The sequence below is a fragment of the Brachycentrus maculatus genome, unplaced genomic scaffold, assembly GCF_059751285.1.
Source record: "Brachycentrus maculatus isolate JH-2025_06_01 unplaced genomic scaffold, ASM5975128v1 h1tg000131l, whole genome shotgun sequence".
Taxonomy (NCBI): domain Eukaryota; kingdom Metazoa; phylum Arthropoda; class Insecta; order Trichoptera; family Brachycentridae; genus Brachycentrus; species Brachycentrus maculatus.
Window position 1 is genome coordinate 751,743 of NW_028280884.1, and position 22,597 is coordinate 774,339.

The 22,597-nt window shown below is 37.1% G+C and overlaps 1 protein-coding gene across 2 annotated transcripts in view; it reads left to right on the plus strand.

Moving 5' to 3' along the window:
* Cals (calsyntenin 1) overlaps positions 1-22,299 on the plus strand; it is a 51,341-nt gene extending 29,042 nt beyond the window's left edge. Inside the window, exons 7-20 of one of the 2 annotated variants that reach the window (XM_088260272.1) lie at positions 208-288; positions 405-587; positions 1,980-2,107; positions 4,689-4,866; positions 6,445-6,582; positions 6,756-6,888; positions 8,285-8,478; positions 9,796-9,977; positions 10,778-10,894; positions 11,447-11,578; positions 13,290-13,449; positions 18,146-18,336; positions 19,195-19,303; positions 20,134-22,299. In XM_088260272.1, coding sequence (XP_088116398.1) covers positions 208-288; positions 405-587; positions 1,980-2,107; positions 4,689-4,866; positions 6,445-6,582; positions 6,756-6,888; positions 8,285-8,478; positions 9,796-9,977; positions 10,778-10,894; positions 11,447-11,578; positions 13,290-13,449; positions 18,146-18,336; positions 19,195-19,303; positions 20,134-20,201 — 1,994 coding nt within the window. In that variant the 3' untranslated portion in view covers positions 20,202-22,299. The remainder of the gene's footprint in view (positions 1-207; positions 289-404; positions 588-1,979; positions 2,108-4,688; positions 4,867-6,444; positions 6,583-6,755; positions 6,889-8,284; positions 8,479-9,795; positions 9,978-10,777; positions 10,895-11,446; positions 11,579-13,289; positions 13,450-18,145; positions 18,337-19,194; positions 19,304-20,133) is intronic. The other variant, XM_088260273.1, reaches the window with a different exon arrangement.
* The last annotated feature ends 298 nt before the right edge of the window (positions 22,300-22,597 follow it).

Sequence of the window (22,597 nt, forward strand, 5' to 3'; positions counted from 1 at the left end):
ACAACCATATTCGCTCAGCGGAAGGATAAAACTAATTATCTGTCAAATCAGACATGAGCTAAGTGTTACCATTCACGAAATAAGCACTAGTTGAAAAAAAAAACTTTAGATGGCGGACCCTATATTAAAAAAAAAAATTGAAATAGCCAAAACTGCAAATTCTGGTGGACGACTTGGATAGTCTTTAAAGATGGTTTTTTCCTTCAGGTGCCAGCTCTCAGTCGGTTGATCTGCTGCCCAGCCCAGGAGTCGGAGCCGAATGGACCAAGACCTTGAAGACCGATGAAGGTAATATCACCATCCATCAATTCCTGCAATCTAGCTGTATAAAAAATACCAAAAAAATACCCAAAATGGCCTCAAACTTAACCATGTTTTTTTGATCAACTTTCTTCTTCATCCAGGCCACGAGTCTGATCAGATCTTCTCGTTTGATGGCGTGACCACGGCTGCAGTTATCCCGGAGACAGTGCTAAACCACACCCTGGCCGGAACCTTCTCCATTTCCACATGGATGAAGCACGCCGACCATCCCGATATGGACAAGCACCGCAAGGAACACATCATCTGTCTGGCCGATGATCATAGTGAGTTCATTTGATTTTTAACAACATAAAACATTCAATAAAAATTCATGAAAACTTCAAATATTTGGGAATTAAATATTTCAATAAACTCCCTAAAGAAATTTAAAAAATAGAAGATGTAAAAATTCTTGAGAAAAAAATAATGCCCATTACATATAAATCTTGAAAAAAAAATATTAAAAAAAGACATTAATTATATAAAACATTAAACCTTGAGTGTAAGTCCCTCTCCAAGCACAAGAGCTCAGTCTATAAGTTTGCCAAATGTATAAATGTTTAGAAATTGTATTATGTTGTACTTAAAAATGTAACTAAATGAAATAAATAAAAAAAAATCATAATCATAATAATATAACTATATAGTTTTTTCCACATATATTTTATTTGACCAGTGGCTGGGTTTCATGACAGAAATGCTATATACACAACAAGGCAGGGGTTGGAAACCATTATAATTTTTTATGAGCAACCATGATATATTTATGTTTTTCGACAATTTTTAAAAATTTTATGAATTTATGTTGTGTATTATAATAACGAAAGGTGTCGTTTCTGGGGCACATGCTAAGAGAAGAGAAGTATGAGCTATAAGAGCTCAGTCTCTTTTTTGGAGAGGCACAGCGAATCGAAAACTAAGTTTGCCATATGTATAAATGTTTAGAAAATGAATTATATTGTCATTAAAAATGTAACTTTATTGAATAAATAAAAAATAAAAAAAGGGCTATTGCACGTAATTATAAAAGGCAAAATAGAGGGTCGACGAGGTGTGGACAGAAGACAGATTCTTGGCTCCGGAATATACGAAATTGGATGGGGATCAGGACCATCGAGGCGCTGTTTAGAGCTGCTCAAGACAGGATTTAGAAATGGATTTTTGTTTGTAAATTTGAATAATACAGGGTTGAGTCTGGTACCGTTAGTTGACAACTCCTTCTACTGCACATTAGTATGGGGAAGTCCTGTATTCTCTGGAAGACAAAAAATTTTTGGCAGTTATTTCTTACACTGTATTGTTTTTAAATATATTATCATAAATTTTATCTTAGTAAAATTAGAAAGCGCCCGCCTCCGTGTTGTAATGGTCAGCGTGTTTAGCTACCATGCTGGAGGTTCCGGGTTCGATTCCCAGGGGGGTTTGAAAATAAATATTAGTGATTTTACACTGTAATATTTATTTAATATTACCCTGGACTGGTTCCTGAAGCGCAAGAGTGATCACCTTGCCTTCATGTAAGTAATGATCAAGAAAACACTGCGTCAACTTGATGCAGTGCCCTATGCACCATTGGGTGCGGATAAGGGTTATAAGTAAGTAAGTAAGTAAGTAAAATTAGATAAAATTTCACTGCATTATTGTAGAAGATTGCTCTAAAGCCGTTTGTCTTGCAGAGATGAACCGCCACCACTACGCCCTGTTTGTGAGGAACTGCCGCCTCATTCTGCTGCTGCGTCGGGACTTCACCGAAGGAGACGTCAATATCTTCCGGCCCGCCGAGTGGAGATGGAAGATTCCCCAGGTAGAGATGCTCTCCGTCATTACCGACAGAATCAAGAAATAAATATATGTTGATAACATTTTGAGTGTGTCCAAATATTTGTTCACAAATCTTGATTATCTACAATTATTTATTTATTGAACGGCTAAAGCCTTTAACATAATACATATCGCTCACTCCTTTCAAGAACGTCATAAATCAAAAAACTTGATTTTGCAGGAGAACATTTTTAAAGTTTAGAAATATAATGCAATTTATTAAAAATAAATATCAAGTCACTTATTGAACTTTTTACTGTGTCACAGATCCTTTTAGGTAAAACCTGAATGTTTTTTCTCCATTTGAAAAATATTGAGTATATTTAAAAAAACTAATTAAACAATACATTTTCTTCAAAATGCAAAAACAACACTTTCTGCCCTGTAGCGGGTAAATATTAAGTTAAAAATATGCCTCTTTTGCTGGGATATAGTATATTTTCTGGGCTTTCCGAAAACATGCACAACTGAAAATTGACGATTTTTGATTTATGACATTCTTGAAAGGAGTGAGCGATATATACAATATCTAATACAAAAAATATACTAATGAAAACACTAATAGAGAAACAAAAACAAAAAGTCTTAAACATAAAGTAATAACAAAATAACAAATAGTAAGCACTGGTAAATACACGTCTCCTTCACACACTATCAGCGAGCAGCGAGAGAGAGTGAAACACAAGGTTTAAATTTATCCATTATAATATGGAGAAGAAATGCTGAGAAAGTACAGACTTCAAGGTGCATAACTATACATTAAATAAATCTATATGTACTATTAAAAGCATTGGCTAACATGTTAAGCCGCGGAATGGGAGAAAACATGGCATAGTTTGCATTATATACAAATACTGGGAATACAGATTTTTGCCTCGTACCTCTTCGACGCACGCTAAGCTTTATTTGAATTAGGAGTTATTTCAACCTTCCTACCCATATAACGTACGTAATACGTCCACTATATTATTGCCCGAATGCAACAAGCCCGTACGTTCAGGTACAAAAAAGTATACCCGCAACCAAAGGTGATACATCAAATTGTTCCCACTCGCCCTACGCATACCAATACGTCATATGGCGCGTTTTGCATTTCAGTTTAACCTTTTAAACGCGTTAACTTTGTTCCTAAGAGACGCTCGTGCGCGGCTGTATTTCGCCGTTTTTTAAATGATTACTTTTATCATGTATTTAGTTATGAAACGATTTATTTTCCTAAACAAAAACGTTCAATGGGATTCATTGTGCCTTTTTGGTACTCTATAATACACGTGTGTCACATTATTCTTGAAATATATCGTAATATAAACAAATTAAATCGTAACATAAATAAATCAAAGCACGCATCGTGTGTCACTCTTACCCACTGGCGATGCGTAGCGTCGAGAGTGAGACAGATATAGGGCATGATTATGGCGCGGACTAATTACCGACCGCAAGAAAAATCAGGGATCTGTTGTTTTATTTATCCTTGTGATGTTACAAATTATTAGTCAGATATTTCAACAGATGTCATAAGGCCGAGGATTGACGTATTATTTTATCCAAAGTTCCACACCATGAAAAAATCCCTCCAAGTTGAACTGAGGTTCGAAACTTGGAGCAATGTGAAAACACAAACGCTTATGTCAGCCGCGTATGGGGCATGTCTTGTTAAAACACATACGCTTATGCGAGCCGCGTGGATCCGGTTAATATCACTGGCTACCCGTTTTTCCAATTTTTTTGCAAAATATGTCGAAATTACGTTGATTGATTTATTACATTCCATATAAAATATTCAATAGAATATCATTACAAAAAAAAACGCTCACATCTTATGTTGAGAACCTATGATTTGTAGAGGGTCATAAATAAATATATTTACTGATTTGGCGTTTTATTTGTAGAACTCCATTTTAATTTATGTATTAATTTTTACATCAAACACAGATTTTTTGAGTCTACTAAGTTGTATTTTATTAACAAAAACACATAACAAAATTTATATTGTGACAATTGTTTCGCTTAGTTATGACATTCATTTGAAAATGCCATAACTAGGCGAAACAATTGTCACAATATAAATTTTTTATGTGTTTTTGTTAGTAAAATACAACTTAGTAGACTCAAAAAATCTGTGTTTGATTTAAAAATTAATACATAAAATAAATATATTGTTTAAAAAATTGTCTGGTGTGTTGTAAATAAGTATTATTATTGATAAATCTTATGAAAAAAAACCCGACGATATTTCACCTACTTTTTGGATAGTAACCCAAACGAAAAATAAATAGTAGGTTGGTTAAAAAAAGTTGACATCAACATAATAGATGAAAAAAAATATGAAAGTCTGGGCATTATTAGGGCTTACAACTGTCTCACGCTTGGTTAAGTGATCACTTTACGCACATGTAAAATTCACCAATTCTACCCATGGTTTACATAATAGGCCACTTGTCTGGGACCTACCCATGCTTCTGCATCCTGTTCTAGGCCTCCAGTCTATCTTCAGACATGCGCGCCACATGACCTGCCCATTTGATAAATAAAATAGTTATTGACATCGAGGTTTCTCTGCGCAGGTATGCGACAACGAGTGGCACCACTACTCTGTGAACGTGCGCTTCCCGAACGTGGAGCTGTTTGTGGACGGGAAGCAGCACCGCTCGGAGCCCAAGAACCCGGAGGTCATCGACGACTGGCCACTACACCTCACCAAGGGCATCACCACCACCCTGGCCGTGGGCGCCTGCTGGCAGGGTGAGCCATAACTTCTGCGCAAATGTAACCCTCTGGCTTCCGTACAGGGTTGCTATCTTCAAACAGTTTAGAGTAGGTGCCCTATGCACGCCAATGGTGCATAGGGCACTGCATCATATAAACGCAGTGTAATCTTGATGGTTGATATGAAGGAATGGTGACCAGCCCTCCGCTTCAGGTACCAGTCATGAGTAATATTGAATAAATATTGTAGTGAAAAAATCACTTATATTTTTTTGACCCCCCCTGGGAATCGAACCCGGGACCTCCAGTACAGTAGCCCACGTCCTGACCATTACACTACGGAGGTGTTGGTTTATTTTACTTTGTTTTATCTTTAAGTAGTTTTGTAACTTAAATTTTTGTTATACTAATTGTTAGATATGAATGATCATTCAATTCAAAATTTTTTTTTTTAAAAGAGAAATATTAGTTTTTTTATTATTTACCAAAATACTTCAATTTCATGCTATTTTTGTGAGCCTAAGTGGTTCATTATTAGAAATAGGTATCAAATTGTGGTAGAGTGGGTTCGAACCGAGAAACTCTGATGCAATGTCCACAATACTTACCCTAACCACAGCCTGACTCATAAATCCCGACACAAATATCGATATATCGCTCACTCCTTTCAACAACGTCATAAATCAAAAATCGTCTATTTTCAGTTGTGCATGTTTTCGGAATGCCCAGAAAATGTACTGTATCCCAGCAAAAGAGGCATATTTTCTGCTTAATATTTACATACTACAAGGCAGAAAGTGTTGTTTTTGCATTTTGAAGAAAAGGTATTGTTTAATAATTTTTTTAAATATACAAAATATTTTTCAGAAAAAAACCTTCAGGTTTTACCTAAAAAGATCTATTGCACAGTAAAAAGTTCAACAAGTGGCTTGATATTTATTTTTGATGCATTGTATTATATTTTTAAACTTTAAAAACGTTCTCCTGAAAAATCAAGCATTTTGATTTATGACGTTCTTGAAAGGAGTGAGCGATATAACTCATTCAGAAAATAGACATAATATGAATTGAATATTTTTGCACAACGTTGAAGAAATCCCCAACATTTGATACTTTTATAAATCATGACATCAAATCTGACGGATCCGGTATTTCTCGCTAGAGTACCAAAAGCTGATATCGCTCACTCCTTTCAACAACATCATATATCAAAAAACTTGATTTTTCAGGAGAAAAGTTACAAGTTTACAAATATAATGAAATGTATTGAAAATTAATATCAAGCCACTTATTGATCTTTTTACTGTGCACCAGATCTTTTAGGGTAAAACCTGAATGTTTTTTCTCCATTTGAAAAATATTTAGTGCATTTAAAAAAATAATTAAACAATACCTTTTCTTCAAAATGCAAAAACAACACTTTCTGCCCTGTAGCGGGTAAATATTAAGTTAAAAATGTGCCATTCTTGGCAAAAAATGGCATTCCGAAAACATGCACTCCTGAAAATTTACGATTTTTGATTTATGACGTTGAAAGGAGTGAGCGATATATCGGATTTTGATAGTCAAAGGGTTAATCAAATTTTTATATTATGTAAATGTTGTCGTCCACAGGATCCGAAGGCAAGATGAAGCACTACATGAAGGGCTCGTTGGCTGGTCTGAATGTACTCCTCAACGCGGTGGAAGGCCACCAGCAGCTCAAGTGCTTGGCGCAGTGCCGGGAGGGACTCAGTCTCGCTCCTGACCTATGTGAGTACCCCCCGACACCGCTCGCTCTTATTCAATCAACCAACTGATATTCGTTACTTCTAATTTCCTCTTTGTGCAAGGCCAATGTGACTTACTGAGTAGTATTAAATTAAAATGGATTTTACCACAAAGTGAATGCCGAATCGAGTAATGAAATTATTATCATTATTCAGATCTGAATTCCGTGGTCGTGGAAGGTGACAGCGTGAAGGATCTGGAGACGCTGCTGAGGAAGGTGACCTACACCAACTCGCGCATGTTCCCCACTCCGGGCCGGAGGAACGTCCACATCGCCACCACGGTCAGGTAAATACTCCGCAAATACAACTGTCGTCCGCGCCATCTCTGATTGTTTCAACATGGGTGTCAATATGACCGAATGTTGAAGTAAATACTCCAACTGTCATGTGCGCCATCTCTGATTGTTTCAATATGGGTGTCAATATGACCGAATGTTGAAGTAAATACTCCAACTGTCATGTGCGCCATCTCTGATTGTTTCAACATGGGTGTCAATATGACCGAATGTTGAAGTAAATACTCCAACTGTCATGTGCGCCATCTCTGATTGTTTCAATATGGGTGTCAATATGACCGAATGTTGAAGTAAATACTCCAACTGTCATGTGCGCCATCTCTGATTGTTTCAATATGGGTGTCAATATGACCGAATGTTGAAGTAAATACTCCAACTGTCATGTGCGCCATCTCTGATTGTTTCAACATGGGTGTCAATATGACCGAATGTTGAAGTAAATACTCCAACTGTCATGTGCGCCATCTCTGTTTTGTTTGTTTTTTTTTCAATATGGGTGTCAATGTGACCGATATTGTTTGGCAACTAAAACATTTTACAATTTTCAATATTTAGCTGCTTTTCCACCATTTTTGAGTTTTACATGGTAAATACCACTATTTCTTTTAATCGAATGCCTTTAAAACTTTAATTTAAAATAGATAGATATTACAACAAAATGACTACCAGATCAATTAATGAAATTAGTTATTAAGCGTTCCAAGTGCCGAGATTTTTCTAAAATTGTATGAGATATAAAATGTATGCTACAATTGATAAAGACCTTGCATTTTTTTTGTTGTTTGTTTTTAGTATTTCTTTCTGGTGTTGGAGAACATATCCAACTTCTCAAATAAAACAGCATTTTGTCGCAAGCATACCGTAGAACGGGGCTACTTGAACTTTGATGTGTTACTTGAGCCCAGTACAATTTTTTTTATTTAAATCTGTATTTGGTCTACAATAATGAACGTATCGACATGATTCATTGTTTCCCTGACAGGTGACACTTATTGTCACGATACCTCAATCGATACCACGATCTAAATAATTTTTTGTACTGGGCTCAAGTAACACATCAAAGTTCAAGTAGCCTCGTTCTACGGTACTTATTATTATTATTTTTTTATAAATGCAAATTGAGATCAAAAAAAAAAAAAGGAAAATTTTCATTTATTTCATTGTCGGGTTGTGGTCCCGTGGTTAGTGTCGCCAAGTTTCTCTACGTTTTGTTACCACAATTTATTACATATTTCTAATAATGAGCCGCTTAGGCTAAAAAAAATATCAAATTGAAGAATTTTTGTAAATTTAAAAACTAAACCACAAATATTTCTCTTTTTCAATTAAAATTCAATCAAAGTGTTGACGGGCGATCTGAGAGACAATCCTCTGGTTCTGTTGCAGCTGTGAGAACGGGTCCATGGTGAAGGTGCGGCCGTCGGAGTCGTACGTGATGGTGCTGCAGCCGCAGACGCCGACCATCCAGATTGGCGGCGTGCCCAACACGCCCTGCGACTATGCCCAGTTCCGCGCCAGCGTCGGCGTCTTCTCCAACGTGACCGTCCAAGTGCTGAGCTCCGACCACTCGCGGCCCAGAGGTCAGTCGGCAAGGCCAAATCAAATCATTCAGTCAAACCCTTATCCGCACCCCAATGGTGCATAGGGCACTGCATTATATAAACGCAGTGTTATCTTGATCGTTAACACACGAAGGAAAGGTGATCAGCCCTCCGCTTCAGATACCAGTCCAGGGCAATATTAAATAAATATTAGAGTGAAAAAATCACTTATATTTATTTGACCCACCTGGGAATCGAACCCGGGACCTCCAGAACGGTAGCCGAGCGTGATGACCATTACACTACGGAGGCGGACAAAATTAAATCATACGATATTTTAAATACAGTTGAACCTCTCGTAACGAGCATAATTTTTTCCAAAATCTTACGCGTTAAGCGCAACATTTTTATTTTGACTGGCGCGGTAGTCCCGCCCCACAAGTGAATGTCGCGAAAAGGGGACTTGTCCTTTTTTTATTGATTTGGCGTTTTATTTTTTAGAACTCCATTTTAATTATTGTATTGATTTTAAATCAAACACTTTTTTTAGTCTACTAAGCTGTATTTTATTGTCACAATTGTTTCGCCTTGTTAGGGCATTATCGATAATGCCCTAACAAGGCTATACAATTGTCGCAATATTTTTTTTTTGTGTGTTTTTGTTAATAAAATACAACTTAGTAGACTCAAAAAAATCTGTGTTTGATTTAAAATTAATACATAGACTTGTCCTTTTTCTGTAACTCGTTATGCCAATTGTCACTCGTTAAGGGAGGAATTTTTCCCTTTTTTTCTCGTTAGAATTACTCATTATAAGAGGGTCGACTTTATTAGAATCAAACACTGATTTTTAGGGTCTACTAAGTTGTATATTTAAAAATATATTTATAAATATAAAATTTGTGACATTCGAAAAATTCGTTTCGCCGTGTTGGGCATTATCAAACTACTGTAATTGAATAATGTTTCTCCGCCTCCATAGTGGTTAGCATATTTGGCTACTACGCTGGAGGTCGCGGGTTCGATTCCCAAGAGGGTCAAAATAAATATTAGTGATTTTTCAGCACAATATTTATTTCATATCACTCTGGACTGGTACATGAAGCGCAGGACTGATCACCTTCCCTTATGTAATAAAAACGATCAAGTGAACATTGCACAATTTGATGCAGTGCCCTATGCACCATCGGGTGCCGATAAGGGTAAAGTAAAGTAACAAGGGGATACTATTTAAATGATTGAGACAAAAGAAGAAGAATATCTGGTGCAGTGCCCTATGCGTGTGTCAAAGAAGGACTTGAATTATAAACGTGGATGGGTTGGAGTTGTCATCTGACCGTCATTATTTGGTTGCAGACGCAGCTGCCCAGAAGCTGGACTCGTGCGTGGTGTCCGTGTACCCGGCGCTGAATCCAGACCACGAGGCGCTGGCCATCCGCGGCGCGGCCGAGTTACCGCTGGCGCACGACATCCGCGCCACCGTGTCCCGCGACGGCGTCATCCTCGGCGGGGCGGACTCTGTGCAGAGCTACCAGGAGGTGCGTATTGGGGAAACTAACTATCTAGGCCATTTCAAGGGGTCTGAATGGGTCATTGCAAGGGGTCTGAAAGGATCATTGCAAGGGATCTGAATGGCTCATTTCAAGGTGTCAGAGTGGTTCATTTCAAGACATCTGAATGGGTCATTTCAAGACATCCGAATGGGTCATTTTAAGGGGTCTGAATGGATCATTTCAAGACGTCCGAATGGGTCATTTCAAGATGTCCAAATGGGTTATTTCAAGACGTCCGAATGGGTCATTTCAAGATGTCCAAATGGGTTATTTCAAGGGGTCTGAATGGGTCATTTCAAGATGTCCAAATGGGTTATTTCAAGGGGTCTGAATGGGTCATTTCAAGATGTCCAAATGGGTTATTTCAAGGGGTCTGAATGGGTCATTTCAAGATGTCCAAATGGGTTATTTCAAGGGGTCTGAATGGGTCATTTCAAGATGTCCAAATGGGTTATTTCAAGGGGTCTGAATGGGTCATTTCAAGATGTCCAAATGGATTATTTCAAGGGGTCTGAATGGGTCGTTTCAAAAGGTCTGATTGGGCCATTTAATGGGATATTCAAAGGGTTCTTTGAATAGGTCATTTAAAAAATTCTGAATGTGTCAATAGAAGGGCCTCTAAGTGGGCCATTCAAAGGAAGAGTTGTATTGACGTGGCGCTGACTATCTTTTCACTCTAATTTACTTAGTAGTATGCAATCGCTGCAAGTTGACTGTATGCGAGTCCATGTGTACTTTAATCATTCAACTCGATGATATCTAAACAAATTGTGTTTTTACATCAGGTCCTGCACCAGATTGAGTATACCAACAAGAAACCGGCTTACTACCTCAACCGAGTCTTCAAGCTCACCTGCTCCGAACTCAACGGCAGATTCACCAGCAACGAATATGTCCAAACTGTAAGTCTACTCATCACAACAGCGGACTTATACTGGAATACTGTTGATATGCGTTGTTGGGTAGACGCTCGACTGCGATACTGGCATTGTGGGTTCGATTCCCGCCAATTTTAAAATTCAAGAAAGATTTATTTTCAATTGGTCTGGGTGTTTGTGATGTGTTTTTCACATTTACCTTCCCTATCCTTACTATCCTACCTGCAGACAAGACTCTAAAAAAAGAGGCTTTGAGAGTTATTCCTTAAAAAAATATTTGCAAAAAAGGAAGGACATATAGGCAGGAAATAGGCGTATATATGAAAATATACAAAATATAGGCACAACAGTCAAGGCTGCCAGGTAAAATTTGATAATTCTTCAAGTCCTGTATAATTTGATAATTCTTCTGCCAATGCCACCCGGAGATCTATGTATAATTCTCTATTATATTAAGGCATTTTACTGTGATCAGTGAAACTCTGAGAACTTCAGCATTAGTTATCATTGCCACCTGATGAATTCCTAGCAATCTTTCCCATAATGGTATAATAATAATGTTTGTGTGTTATCTAGCTAACGGTTATCCACCCGCACCTGAAGAACGCAGAGCAGCAGAAGCCCAAGGAGAGCCACGCCCACCGCACTGCCGAGCTGCACACCAGGATGGCCGATAAGATGGACTCCCTGGACAGGATCGCCAGCTCCGTGAGTGCTTTCTCTATTATTATCCACTTTTTCATTAATTTCATGGCCTTTGTAATAGCCGGTAAGCAAAATATAGGTCATCGAAAGATAATGCCAACATCTAAATAACTTATAAAAAAAAACTATAAGAGTTAATTCAATGGTTTTGAACTTAAAATGTGCGGAAAAAGATACAATTTTTTTTATGTGCGTACTGTTTGTCGCTCTGCAGATGTCTAGTCTGTAGTCGATGTCTTGCCACGAACGTGCAATCATTTCAGGAGTCAACTGTCAAGATAGCGGCAGAAATTCCAAGGTGATCCAAATCCCGAATCTTTTCTGCGTACACAATATTTTTAATGTACCCCCAGAAAAAGAAATCCAAAGGGCAGGACTTCTTGGAGGTCAGGCAATGGGGGCTCCTCTACCAATCCAGCCATTTGGGAAAGTGCGTTCAATCCACTGCGTACTTTTTTATCAATATCTATATCAAGATCACGCTACCTCCAAAACTAAACATGCATTCACCAGCTAGCGTTCAGTAAACGAATTACCCGTTTAGAATAAAGGGTTTCAGTGCAATTTTTTATTTAATGAAATAAATTTAATGATGACCCTGTACTTCTGTCAAAATTCAAAATTCATGAGAAAAATTATTCAAAGGTTTAACCCTTACTGGTCCAATGTCGAATCTCATTCGACATCGATTTTTTTCTCTCTTAGGTCCCATATCGGATGTTAATCGACATTTTTTCATTATTAGTATTATGTATTTAAATTCCAAGCTTACATTTTTGTCACTCGTATCTATTACAACAGTATGTGGAGCAGAGGACAAAAGATTTTTTCCAATTGGAATGTAACTGTGTACCTAGATTTTTTTTTAATTTTGGGGGACCGGAAAGGGTTAAAGTAATAGTTCATTAAAAATGGTAAATAATATGTATTGTGAATACAGTGAAACCTCTATCTATCGTTTTTAAAGGGACCTATTAAAATAAACTATGAATGCGGGATTAAGAGGTCAATACGCAAATAGATACGACCGAGTAAAGATACCGTCCTCCCAATCTGCATAACCATTCGTAGGCTAAAATTCTAAGAAGAATGCATGTTTCAGATGCAAATGTATTTATTTAAAAAAAAATACAAACCTGAATAGAATTTAAAAAATACTTTCGTTTTTTAACTGTTTTATTTTTGTAAGTCAATAGTATATTTTCGGCTTTGCAAATAGTATTTGTTTCATCATCGGTTATTGAATGTGCGTTGTAGAAAGTTTTCTTTCAAAGAGTGTGCACGCTTCTGGAAATGCAGGTACACGCAGCGGCTCCTTTTCATCAATATCTACCTCTCCTGCTATCGGTTACACAAGCTTTCGATAGTTTCTATCCCATACGTTGCCATTGAATGTAAGAAAATCATAAATAATGTAAAAAAAAAACAGATAAAATGTATCAAATATGCAGCTTAATTCGAACGATAAATGCGGTAAATGGTGATAGAGAAAGATTGATGCGGTTTAGTTTAGTATGAAATTAAGTCGGGATAGAAGAAATAAACGACACATCCGGGAAAACGATTATTCGAGGAACGATAGATAGATGGTTTCTTCACCTCTTTTGTATCCTTCCATTCCCTTCTCTTACTAACACCCTTTTTTTATGCATCGTTTCTTAATTTCATTTGTCGTATATCTGCCAATAGTAAGCGCATGGCATCTCTTGTACAGGAAGCGCACGGGCACTCCTCGGAGGCGCGCGTAGAGCACAAGGCCGCGGACAAGCACAACCTTCCGCAGCGCCAGTACGCCGCCCACGCTCAGCTCAACTCCCACACTGTGGAGATGCTATCGCCCCGAGTGCTGGAGACCACCTCCGGAAAGCAGAACAGTAAGTCCTTCTCCACATTGCAATGTGACTTTACCTCATGTACCATTCTGGCTAGTAATATTGTGGGTGTACTGGCGAAAAATGTTGACATGAAAATATGCAATTTTATTCTCAATATTATTCATATTTAACCCTTTCAACTCGTTAGGCGCCGCCACGGCGACACAATAAATATCAATTGCACTCGTTAGGCGCCGCAGCGGGGCCATAAACAATAGGTACCTATTTTAATATTTACAACATCCTGGGGGACACTAACAGGTACTTTATTGTTAACATCCAGTTGTGTACGGTACCTGCTACTGAGTGGTTGTATATTTTGCAGGTTTTTAGTTTTACACTAATAAATACGAGTATTTTTTATGCGTCATAAAAATGCATCAAGAAGAAAGTAGTGAAGATGATTTTAGTTTTGATTGTGATAGTGCCAGTACTGGCGATATTTCAATACAATGTGAATTTATCAGACATAGTAGAAAAAAATTGCGTGTTTTGGACCCAAGCAGCAGTTGTGGTGCATCCGATGTAGATACACAAGAGAACGATGTACTAGACGAGGATTGGGTGGATATGGCCGAAGAAGACGACTTGTTGGAGACAATAGAGTTTGATATTGGCTCACACAACACAGGTCCGCAGATTCCTGAATCTATAACTGAACCTGTCCAATTTTTTAAATTATTTTTTACTGATGAACTAGCCAATGAAATTATTAAGGAAACGAATGCATATGCAAGGACCAAAATAGATGCCATGGAATTATCCTCACGTTCCATCGGAAAAGGTGGAAGTGTCATAACAAAAGGCAAACCAAATATTTTATTAGAATATACAAAATCAATGGGTGGAGTTGATAGGGCTGATCAATATGCTTCTTCATATTGTTTTCTTTGAAAATCTCTAAAATGGTGGCGCAATTTTTTTTTTGGGGGATGGAAATATGTTCCATAAATTCATTCGTCTTATACGAGTCGATAAAAACGAAGAAAAATGAAAAACCACTAAGCCATTTAAAATATGTGAAAGTTTTGGTCGATCAACTAGTGGGTAAATATAAAGAGCCTCGAAGTAGGCCATCTACTTCAGCTGCTTCAGAGACCAGGTTAAACGGAAAACTACATATTTTAAGAAACGGTCCTAAGCGGGACTGTGTGGTCTGCTCAAAAAGGGCAGTGAAAGGTGGGAGACGGGAGACCAGCAACTATTGCGACACATGTCCTGGAAACCCGAGGATGCATTTGGGCGATTGCTTCGAAAATTATCATACTTTGAGAAATTACAAAAACTAAAATTTGCCTTTTTTCTTACATAATTTATAATTTTCTGTTAGAAATACACATTTCGCTCACTCCTTTCAAGAACGTCATAAATAAAAAATCATAAATTTTCAGTTATGCACGTTTTCGGAATGCCCAGAAAATGTACTTTATCCCAGCAAAAGTGGCATATTTTTAACTTAATATTTACCCGCTACTGGGCAGAAAGTGGTGTTTTTGCATTTTGAAAAAAAGGTATTGTTTAATTTTTTTTTTAAAAATATATTTCAAATGGAGAAAAAACCTTCAGGTTTTACCTAAAAAGATCTGTTGCACAGTTAAAATTTCAATAAGTGGTTTGATATTTATTTTTAATACATTGTATTATATTTTTAAACTTTAAAAACATTCTCCTGAGAAATCAAGTTTTTTGATTTATGACGTTCTTGAAATGAGTGAGCGATTTGTAAACAATAATGCCAAATTTTATCTCCTACCATTCCGAAATATATATTTTTTTAATTTTCTACAAATACCTTCTAGTTTTTTCTCATATTTTTGCTTAAAAAATCTCGAGTTGCGTGAAACCCATTTACGTATTTTTTACGAGTTCAAAGGGTTAAAGCATTTACTTTGTGGTTAGTCATTTTTACTTATTTATTTTTTTACTAACTATAAAAAAAAACTAACTAACCATCACGCCGCTTCGCCGCAGCGGTAGGCAGAGAGAATAGAACGCCACACCACTCTGTCGTTGCAAACATTCTTCGCCTCTTCCACGTTCATGCATCTCCTCATACATACATTTATTTTTTTACAAAAATGTTAATAATATTAGTATATAACTCACCGCAACATGCAATTTGCAATAATATTAGCATTTAACCACTCACCGCAATATGCAATTTGCACTTTTGACTTAAATGATGCATATTATAAAGTTTTCAACATTCTATGAACTGGCAAAATACACCAAGTAGTTGTCATATTAATATTAATGTGGTTTCAAATGTCATATTAACACATTGTAGTCGGGCGCTTCAAACAATAGACTCTAGCCTATAGCGAGTGTTTTTCGCGATTGGCGCAAAAATATATTGCTTTCTTAAAATTGACACAATTTCTAAACCAAATAATATTTTCGATTGAAATTTTCAAAGAAATCATATATGACATTTGATCATCAAAAATAAATTAAAATCATAATTTTTAATTAAGTATTCAGTATTTCACAATTTTAGAAGCATTGTAAACTATAAAAAATAGTCTTCCCCTCCGAGGTATCATTCCCTATACAATGCTAATATATTCAAATAATAACACACCAAACAGTAAACAAAACAGTGCGAGCGGTATGAAAAATAGTCCAATACGTGAAATGGCTCAAACTAAACTTGAGATTGAGATTGCATAAAAACTCTAGATTTCTGGGGATGCCTTTACAAGCGACACACTAGCCAATCTGGACAAGACATCTCAAATAACGTCAACAGACTATCGCCTAGCACCTAGGTAGCAGATTACCCTTCAACGCGTTTTATTTCACACTGATAACAAACCCGTATATTGCCGTTTCCCGCCGATAACCGACAGTCGACAAAAACGGCATTTGCCGTGTCCCGCAGTTGACCGACAGTCCGCGAAAAACGGCAAATGCCGTGTCCCGACGACAACGTGTTAATGTGGTTTCAAAAGTTTGAGTTTAATAGCGGGTATTTTATTCCGCCTCCGTAGTGTAATGGTCAGCACGCTAGGCTACCGTTCTGGAGCTCCCGGGTTTAATTCCCAGGGGGGGGGGGTCAAATAAATATATCTGATTTTTTCACTCTAATATTTATTCAATATTACTTTGGACTGGTATCTGAAGCGGAGGGCTGATCACCTTTCCTTCATGTATTAACGCGATAACAATTAATCAAGATAACACTGCGTTTATCTGATGCAGTACCTTATGCACCATTGAGGTGCGGATAAGGGTTTGAAGAAGATTTTATTCAGGCTAAAGCTTTTTGTTCGCCTCCGTAGTGTAATGGAAATAAATATAAGTGATTTTTTCACTCTGATATTTATTCAACACTACCCTGGACTGGTATCTAAGGCGGAGGGCTGGTCACATTTCCTTCATGTGTTAATAATCAAGATAACACTGCGTTTATATGATGCAGTGCCCTATGCACCATCAGGTGCAGATGAGGGTTTCAAGAAAAAGAAAAGCTTTAACCTTTCCAGGAGTATGGTCGTATATGTACAACCAATGCAAAACATGATTTATGATTAACGTGACCATTTATTTTTGTCCTCAAAACGGAACATTTTTTACGTAATAGTATGTATATTCAAGAAAACACATATTTTTTTTATAGTTTTTATGTAATAATAAAAAGAAAAGGAATGTTGATAAACAAAATAAGAGGAATAAATAATATAAATATGAAAACTATGTTGTTCAGGCTATATAAAAACGAGACGGTCCCGTTCAAAATGGGATGGATGGTCACTTTATTTATGATGTGATTTATATCAAAACATGATTTATGTCAAAATTGCCGATGTTGCGATAAATCATGTTTACTGGTGTAAATATTTTTTTTTTATTCAAGAAAATATCGTAGTCATACAGGAGAAAGTGACCAAGTGCATTTGTTTACAAAAACGTGATCATTGACTATTTGATATCTTACTAGCTTAATATTGCCCTGAAAAAATCCCAAAGGATTTTAATCTTGGAAGTATAAAAAATTGACTTAAGTAAAAATGACTATCTGCATTGATGTTTGTTTTCTTGCCAAGCAAAAGTAAGTGACTTAAATGGCCTTCCTGAATATTTTACGATTTGTTTGTTGGTCACTTTCTCCTGTACGACTACGATATGTTGCTTATATGTTGACTATGATATAAAATTATAAAAAGATGTATAAAAAAACTCACTCCTGAACAGGGATTATTAAAACAGGAATTTCAGAGTTAATGTTTTTTGCCAGTACACCCATGATATATCAGTCTCTTTCATATTGCTCACTCCTTTCAACAACGGCATATATAAAAAAAACTTGATTTTTCAGGAGATCGTTTTTTAAGTTTAAGATTACAGTAAAATGTATTAAAAATAAATATAAAGCTACTTATTGAACTTTTTACTGTGCAACAGATCTTGCATTTGAAAAATATTAAGTTTATTTAAAAAAATAATTAAACAAAACCTTTTCTTCAAAATGCAAAAACAACCCTTTCTGCCATGTAGCGGGTAAATATTAAGTTAAAAATATGACGCTTTTGATGGGATATAGTACATTTTCTGGGCTTTCCGAAAACATGCACAACTGAAAATTGACGATTTTTTATTTATGACGTTCTTGAAAGGAGTGAGCGATATAGGTATCCAGTTGTTCTTCTATATTTTTGTCAAGCGCTATTCTCACGGCATGCTATGACCCCCGCAGACCACGTGGCCCTGCTGATTGGCGTGGTGTGCTCCGGCTTCCTGCTGCTGGGCGCGGGGGTGGGCGTACTGCGCGCCCGGCGAGCGCGCTCCCCCGCCGCGCACTCGGCCCCCCTGCCGCAGGGCTCCGCCGACCACGAGATGACCTGGGACGACTCCTCGCTCACCATCACCGTCAACCCCATGGAGACGGTAACCTACCCCCCCCTTGCACTTCTTCTTCTCGTTTCTGTGCCACTTGTAACGAAGATCGGCGATCATCATGGCTATCAATTTTGATGCTGCAGCTCGGAACAGAGATTTGGTGCTTCTGCCAAACCATTGTCGTAGGTTTTTCAGCCATGATGTCCTTCGGCCTCTTTGAGTTCTTCGCCCCTCAATCTTTCCTTGTATGATTAGGTGGAGAAGAGGCATATTACTAGCTAGACATAGATTTTAACACTCCATCTTCAAGTGCTCAAACTGTTCTACAGAGAGAAGAAAAAGAACCTGCAAGGAAGGTTGTAAATAAATATATAAATTAAGCCTACAGAATAACAACAATTCGAATAGTGAAATAAGGAATACAAAGCTGAGATAAGCGTTATGGATAAAATGAAGAAAGATATTTTGAGATGGTTTGGATATAGAACGAACGAGTGAGGGAAGAAAGGTAAAACAAATTTATGAGGCGAATGTAATTGGAAAAAGGAGCAGAGGAAGACCGAGAAAAACTTCGCACGATCAGGTATACCAAATGCTTGAAAGCATTCAGGTTAGGAGTCGAAATAATTTGCCGAGTATGTTTGAGGAGATGCATGAATGTGGAAGAGGCGAAGAATAGAGTGGTGTGAGTCCATAACAGCCATCTGTGATTGGATTTAGAGAGCTTTATTTAGCAGAGATCTATCTGTATGCAAGATCTGAACGGATCGGATTATTTTAAATATTGAGAAATGCTAGAAAACCTGACTGACAAATCTGGGTTTCTCACTGGGTTGGGGCACTAGATTACTTCCTTTGTTGATCGCATCAAAAGCGGGAGTTAAATGAGATGTGGACTGATTTTAGCAGCCAAACGAAGAGGAGGGCGCAGAGATGGACAGCTCCGAGGGTGACAGCTGTTCCGACTCGGAGTCTGACGGGCAGCACGACTCCTCGGATGATGAAGATCATGATGGTGAGTCTTGTTCTCCGTCCTCCCTGTCCTCACCCGCACTTACAGCCCCCTTATTTAAAGGCCACTCGCATTTAGAGTAACTTTATATGCCTATCAACATTTGTATTTGGAATTTGACTGGAAATTTAAATTAACACATTTCATGCCGATTTGATGAAGTGTATTTATGAGTTAAGTTAATGAGTAATGCTGGTGTATTTCGCTCGCATAATATTAATCGCAGACTGTAGATTCACCCCAAAAAAATGTAAAAGTTACAGTATTTCAATTATCGTTCACTCCTTTCAAGAACGTCATAAATCAAAAAAACTTGAATTTCGGGAGAACGTTTTTAAAGTTTAAAAATATAATAAAATATATTAAAAATAAATATCAAGCCACTTATTGGACTTTTTACTGTGCAACAGATCTTTTTAGGTTTAACCTGAAATTTTTTTCTCCATTTGAAAAATATTTTGTAAATTTAAAAAAATAATTAAACAATACCTTTTCTTCAAAATGCAAAAACAACACTTTCTGCCCTGTAGTGGGTAAATATTAAGTTAAAAATATGCCTCTTTTGCTGGGATTTAGTACATTTTTTGGGCATTCCGAATACATGCACAATTGAAAATTGACACTTGTTCATTTATGACGTTGTTGAAAGGAGTGAGCGTTATGTCTCGTGAAAACTAGCCATTTGTCACTCCACTCATTTTTAGCTGGCAACGTAACTTGACTGAATTCTACACCCTTTTGCATTCCGGCATATTTTAAAAAAGCAAACCTTTTCATTCTTAAAAAATACAATCACCCTTTTATTAATGTAATTCTTGTAAAAAAATTTTCAGTTATAATCAAAAACCGCAAGAAGTACAAGAACGTGAACCAGCTGGAGTGGGACAACTCCACCATGTAGGCAGTAGGCACCTCCTCAGGGGGGGAGAGTGCGCCGCTTGTTGTGAATGTTGGTACTTAAACAGACAGAATTATATTTATGTTACTACCACCGCCCGTACGCCGCACGCACACACACCTAAACCAATTACGCTGACCATCCTATCAGAGAGACGGCCGTGATATGTGCCATCACCAACCACATGTCTGGTCCCCCTGACGTTGACTATCGCTTGAGAGTAATTGTCCTTGTCTCGGGCAGCTCTAAACAGTCCTGATCACCGTCCAATCTCGTTTATCCCGGAGCCAGGAGATCTGCCTTCTGCCCGCACTTCGTTGACCCTCTATTAGGTGTAATAGCTAGTACTTCTCTCCTCTCAGCACATCCGCAGAAAGGAATTATCAAGAACATCGCCCCGTATGGCGGCTGAGATCAAACATTAGGTTGCATAAGCATCCCGCTCCTGAATTTACTGCCATCTGTGTAGTTCTATTGCAAAAATATGTCATGCATATCTTGAAAATATGGAATCGGAAAGGATATCGCCTGTTCAGTCAAAAGTCAACAGACAACCGCTTTGGTGTCCTTTGGTGACTTTGACGTCCAAAAAATTACCCGTAGTGTCTATTCTTATTTATTTCGAGTCGTAACTTTGTATCCTTCCCTGAGAAATTACATTTTTTTTACTTATTTTATTTATTTGAATTACGATAGTATCCTCAGAAGAGGCCGATCAATCAAAACAGTATTACATTTCAATGTAATTTATATTTCGTATAATAATAATGATGTTTGGATCATTTATATAGCAGTGTTTTCACAAAATATCGTCTCAAGGATGCCTTACATTTTCAAATTATGCAGACATCCATAGATATGTTTGCTTATTCGCTTTCAGATTGGGAACGAATAAAAACTTTCTATTTTGAATGATGACATTTGAGTCTTAGAGTCTGGATGAAGCGCGCTACGAATACTGTTTGTTGATAAGTTTTGCGTGATAGGGATGATATCCGTTGCAGTCCTCTCTCTGCGAAATTGTTTACGTGACGGTGCGTTGCTGCGTCAAATTGTGCGTTCTTTAGTAGGCGACCTCTCTCTTTTTTCGTTTGGTCGATATCGCGCGTGAAATTACGTGGGAATAATTAACGAAGGCACTCCGAATTTATACAATAATATTAAAATAATGTATTTGATTCTTCTTACATGTGTTTTTATACCTCTGTTGATCTATATACTGTTTGTTAGTTTATTTTACTCATTACGGCATTTATGTGTTGCCAGATAAATTAGTTTGTTGGCATTTAAAGCATTTACATGTTGCATTTTTTTCAAAGAAAATATTGTTGCAAATGTCTTTTTTTAATTTTTAAATAGTGCCTTCTATATCGGAACACTTGCCATGTCTAGATATGGCAATACCTGTCGGATGTCATCAGTAAACCCATTTTTAAGCTGCCATTGAATTTTGTTATAGCACACGATAATTTTATTTCAATTGAGACATACATTCATGTTTAACAAGGCGGAGTATTATGAATGAAACTCTTTAATTATTACATTCTTACATTTCTGACAAAATACAATCATACTATTTTGCCAATTTTTGGTTCATTTAAATCTTTTCGCTTTTTCCAATACTTCTCCAGCCATCGTCCGCACTCAATGGTGCAAGGGGCACTTAATATTGAAGGCCATTCCGGGATAGTATTCAATAAAAGCGAAAATATGTTCTGCATTTATTTTGATCACCCTGGAAATCAAACCTAGCGGACTTAGTGCAGATAGTTGTGCAGTGTTGCCAAATCTATCCTACACATGGCATTGTAATAATATCCAAAGGCATTTTTTTCTTCTCTAAATGTTGTTTGTTTTTAAACTTTACGCATTCCAATAAAACTCATTGATTTACTTGTAAAAATATATATTTATTAAATGTTATAGTTAAAAGATCGATCGTGCAATAAGTGCGTGTCTTCGGATTTGTATTTCCACGTGATTTGGCGACGCCTGCGTGTTATATTTTGGTGTTAGAGTGGACACAGATTATCACACGTCACCCTTGCACATTAAAATAATAATAAGTATAGCGATACAAGTAACGATAAAGAAAATAAAATATATATATTGTATTTAAAATAGTCGGAAAAGAAACTTATCACTCTGTTAGAAAGCTTTTTTACCTAGCGGTAATGAACTACTCGATGTATCCTCTCACCTCCTTATGTGAAGTAACTGTAATCTATGTATCTACTATTTCCACATTGGTGTTTCAATAATTGCATGGATAACCTACGTTCTAGACTTGTAAGCCCCAAAATTTAAGCTAAGTCACTTTTAATTGCACACTCACTGTAAAAATGACGACATAAAGTTTGTCAGTCAACAAGTAGTAAAAATTTGGAAGAAATATCAGC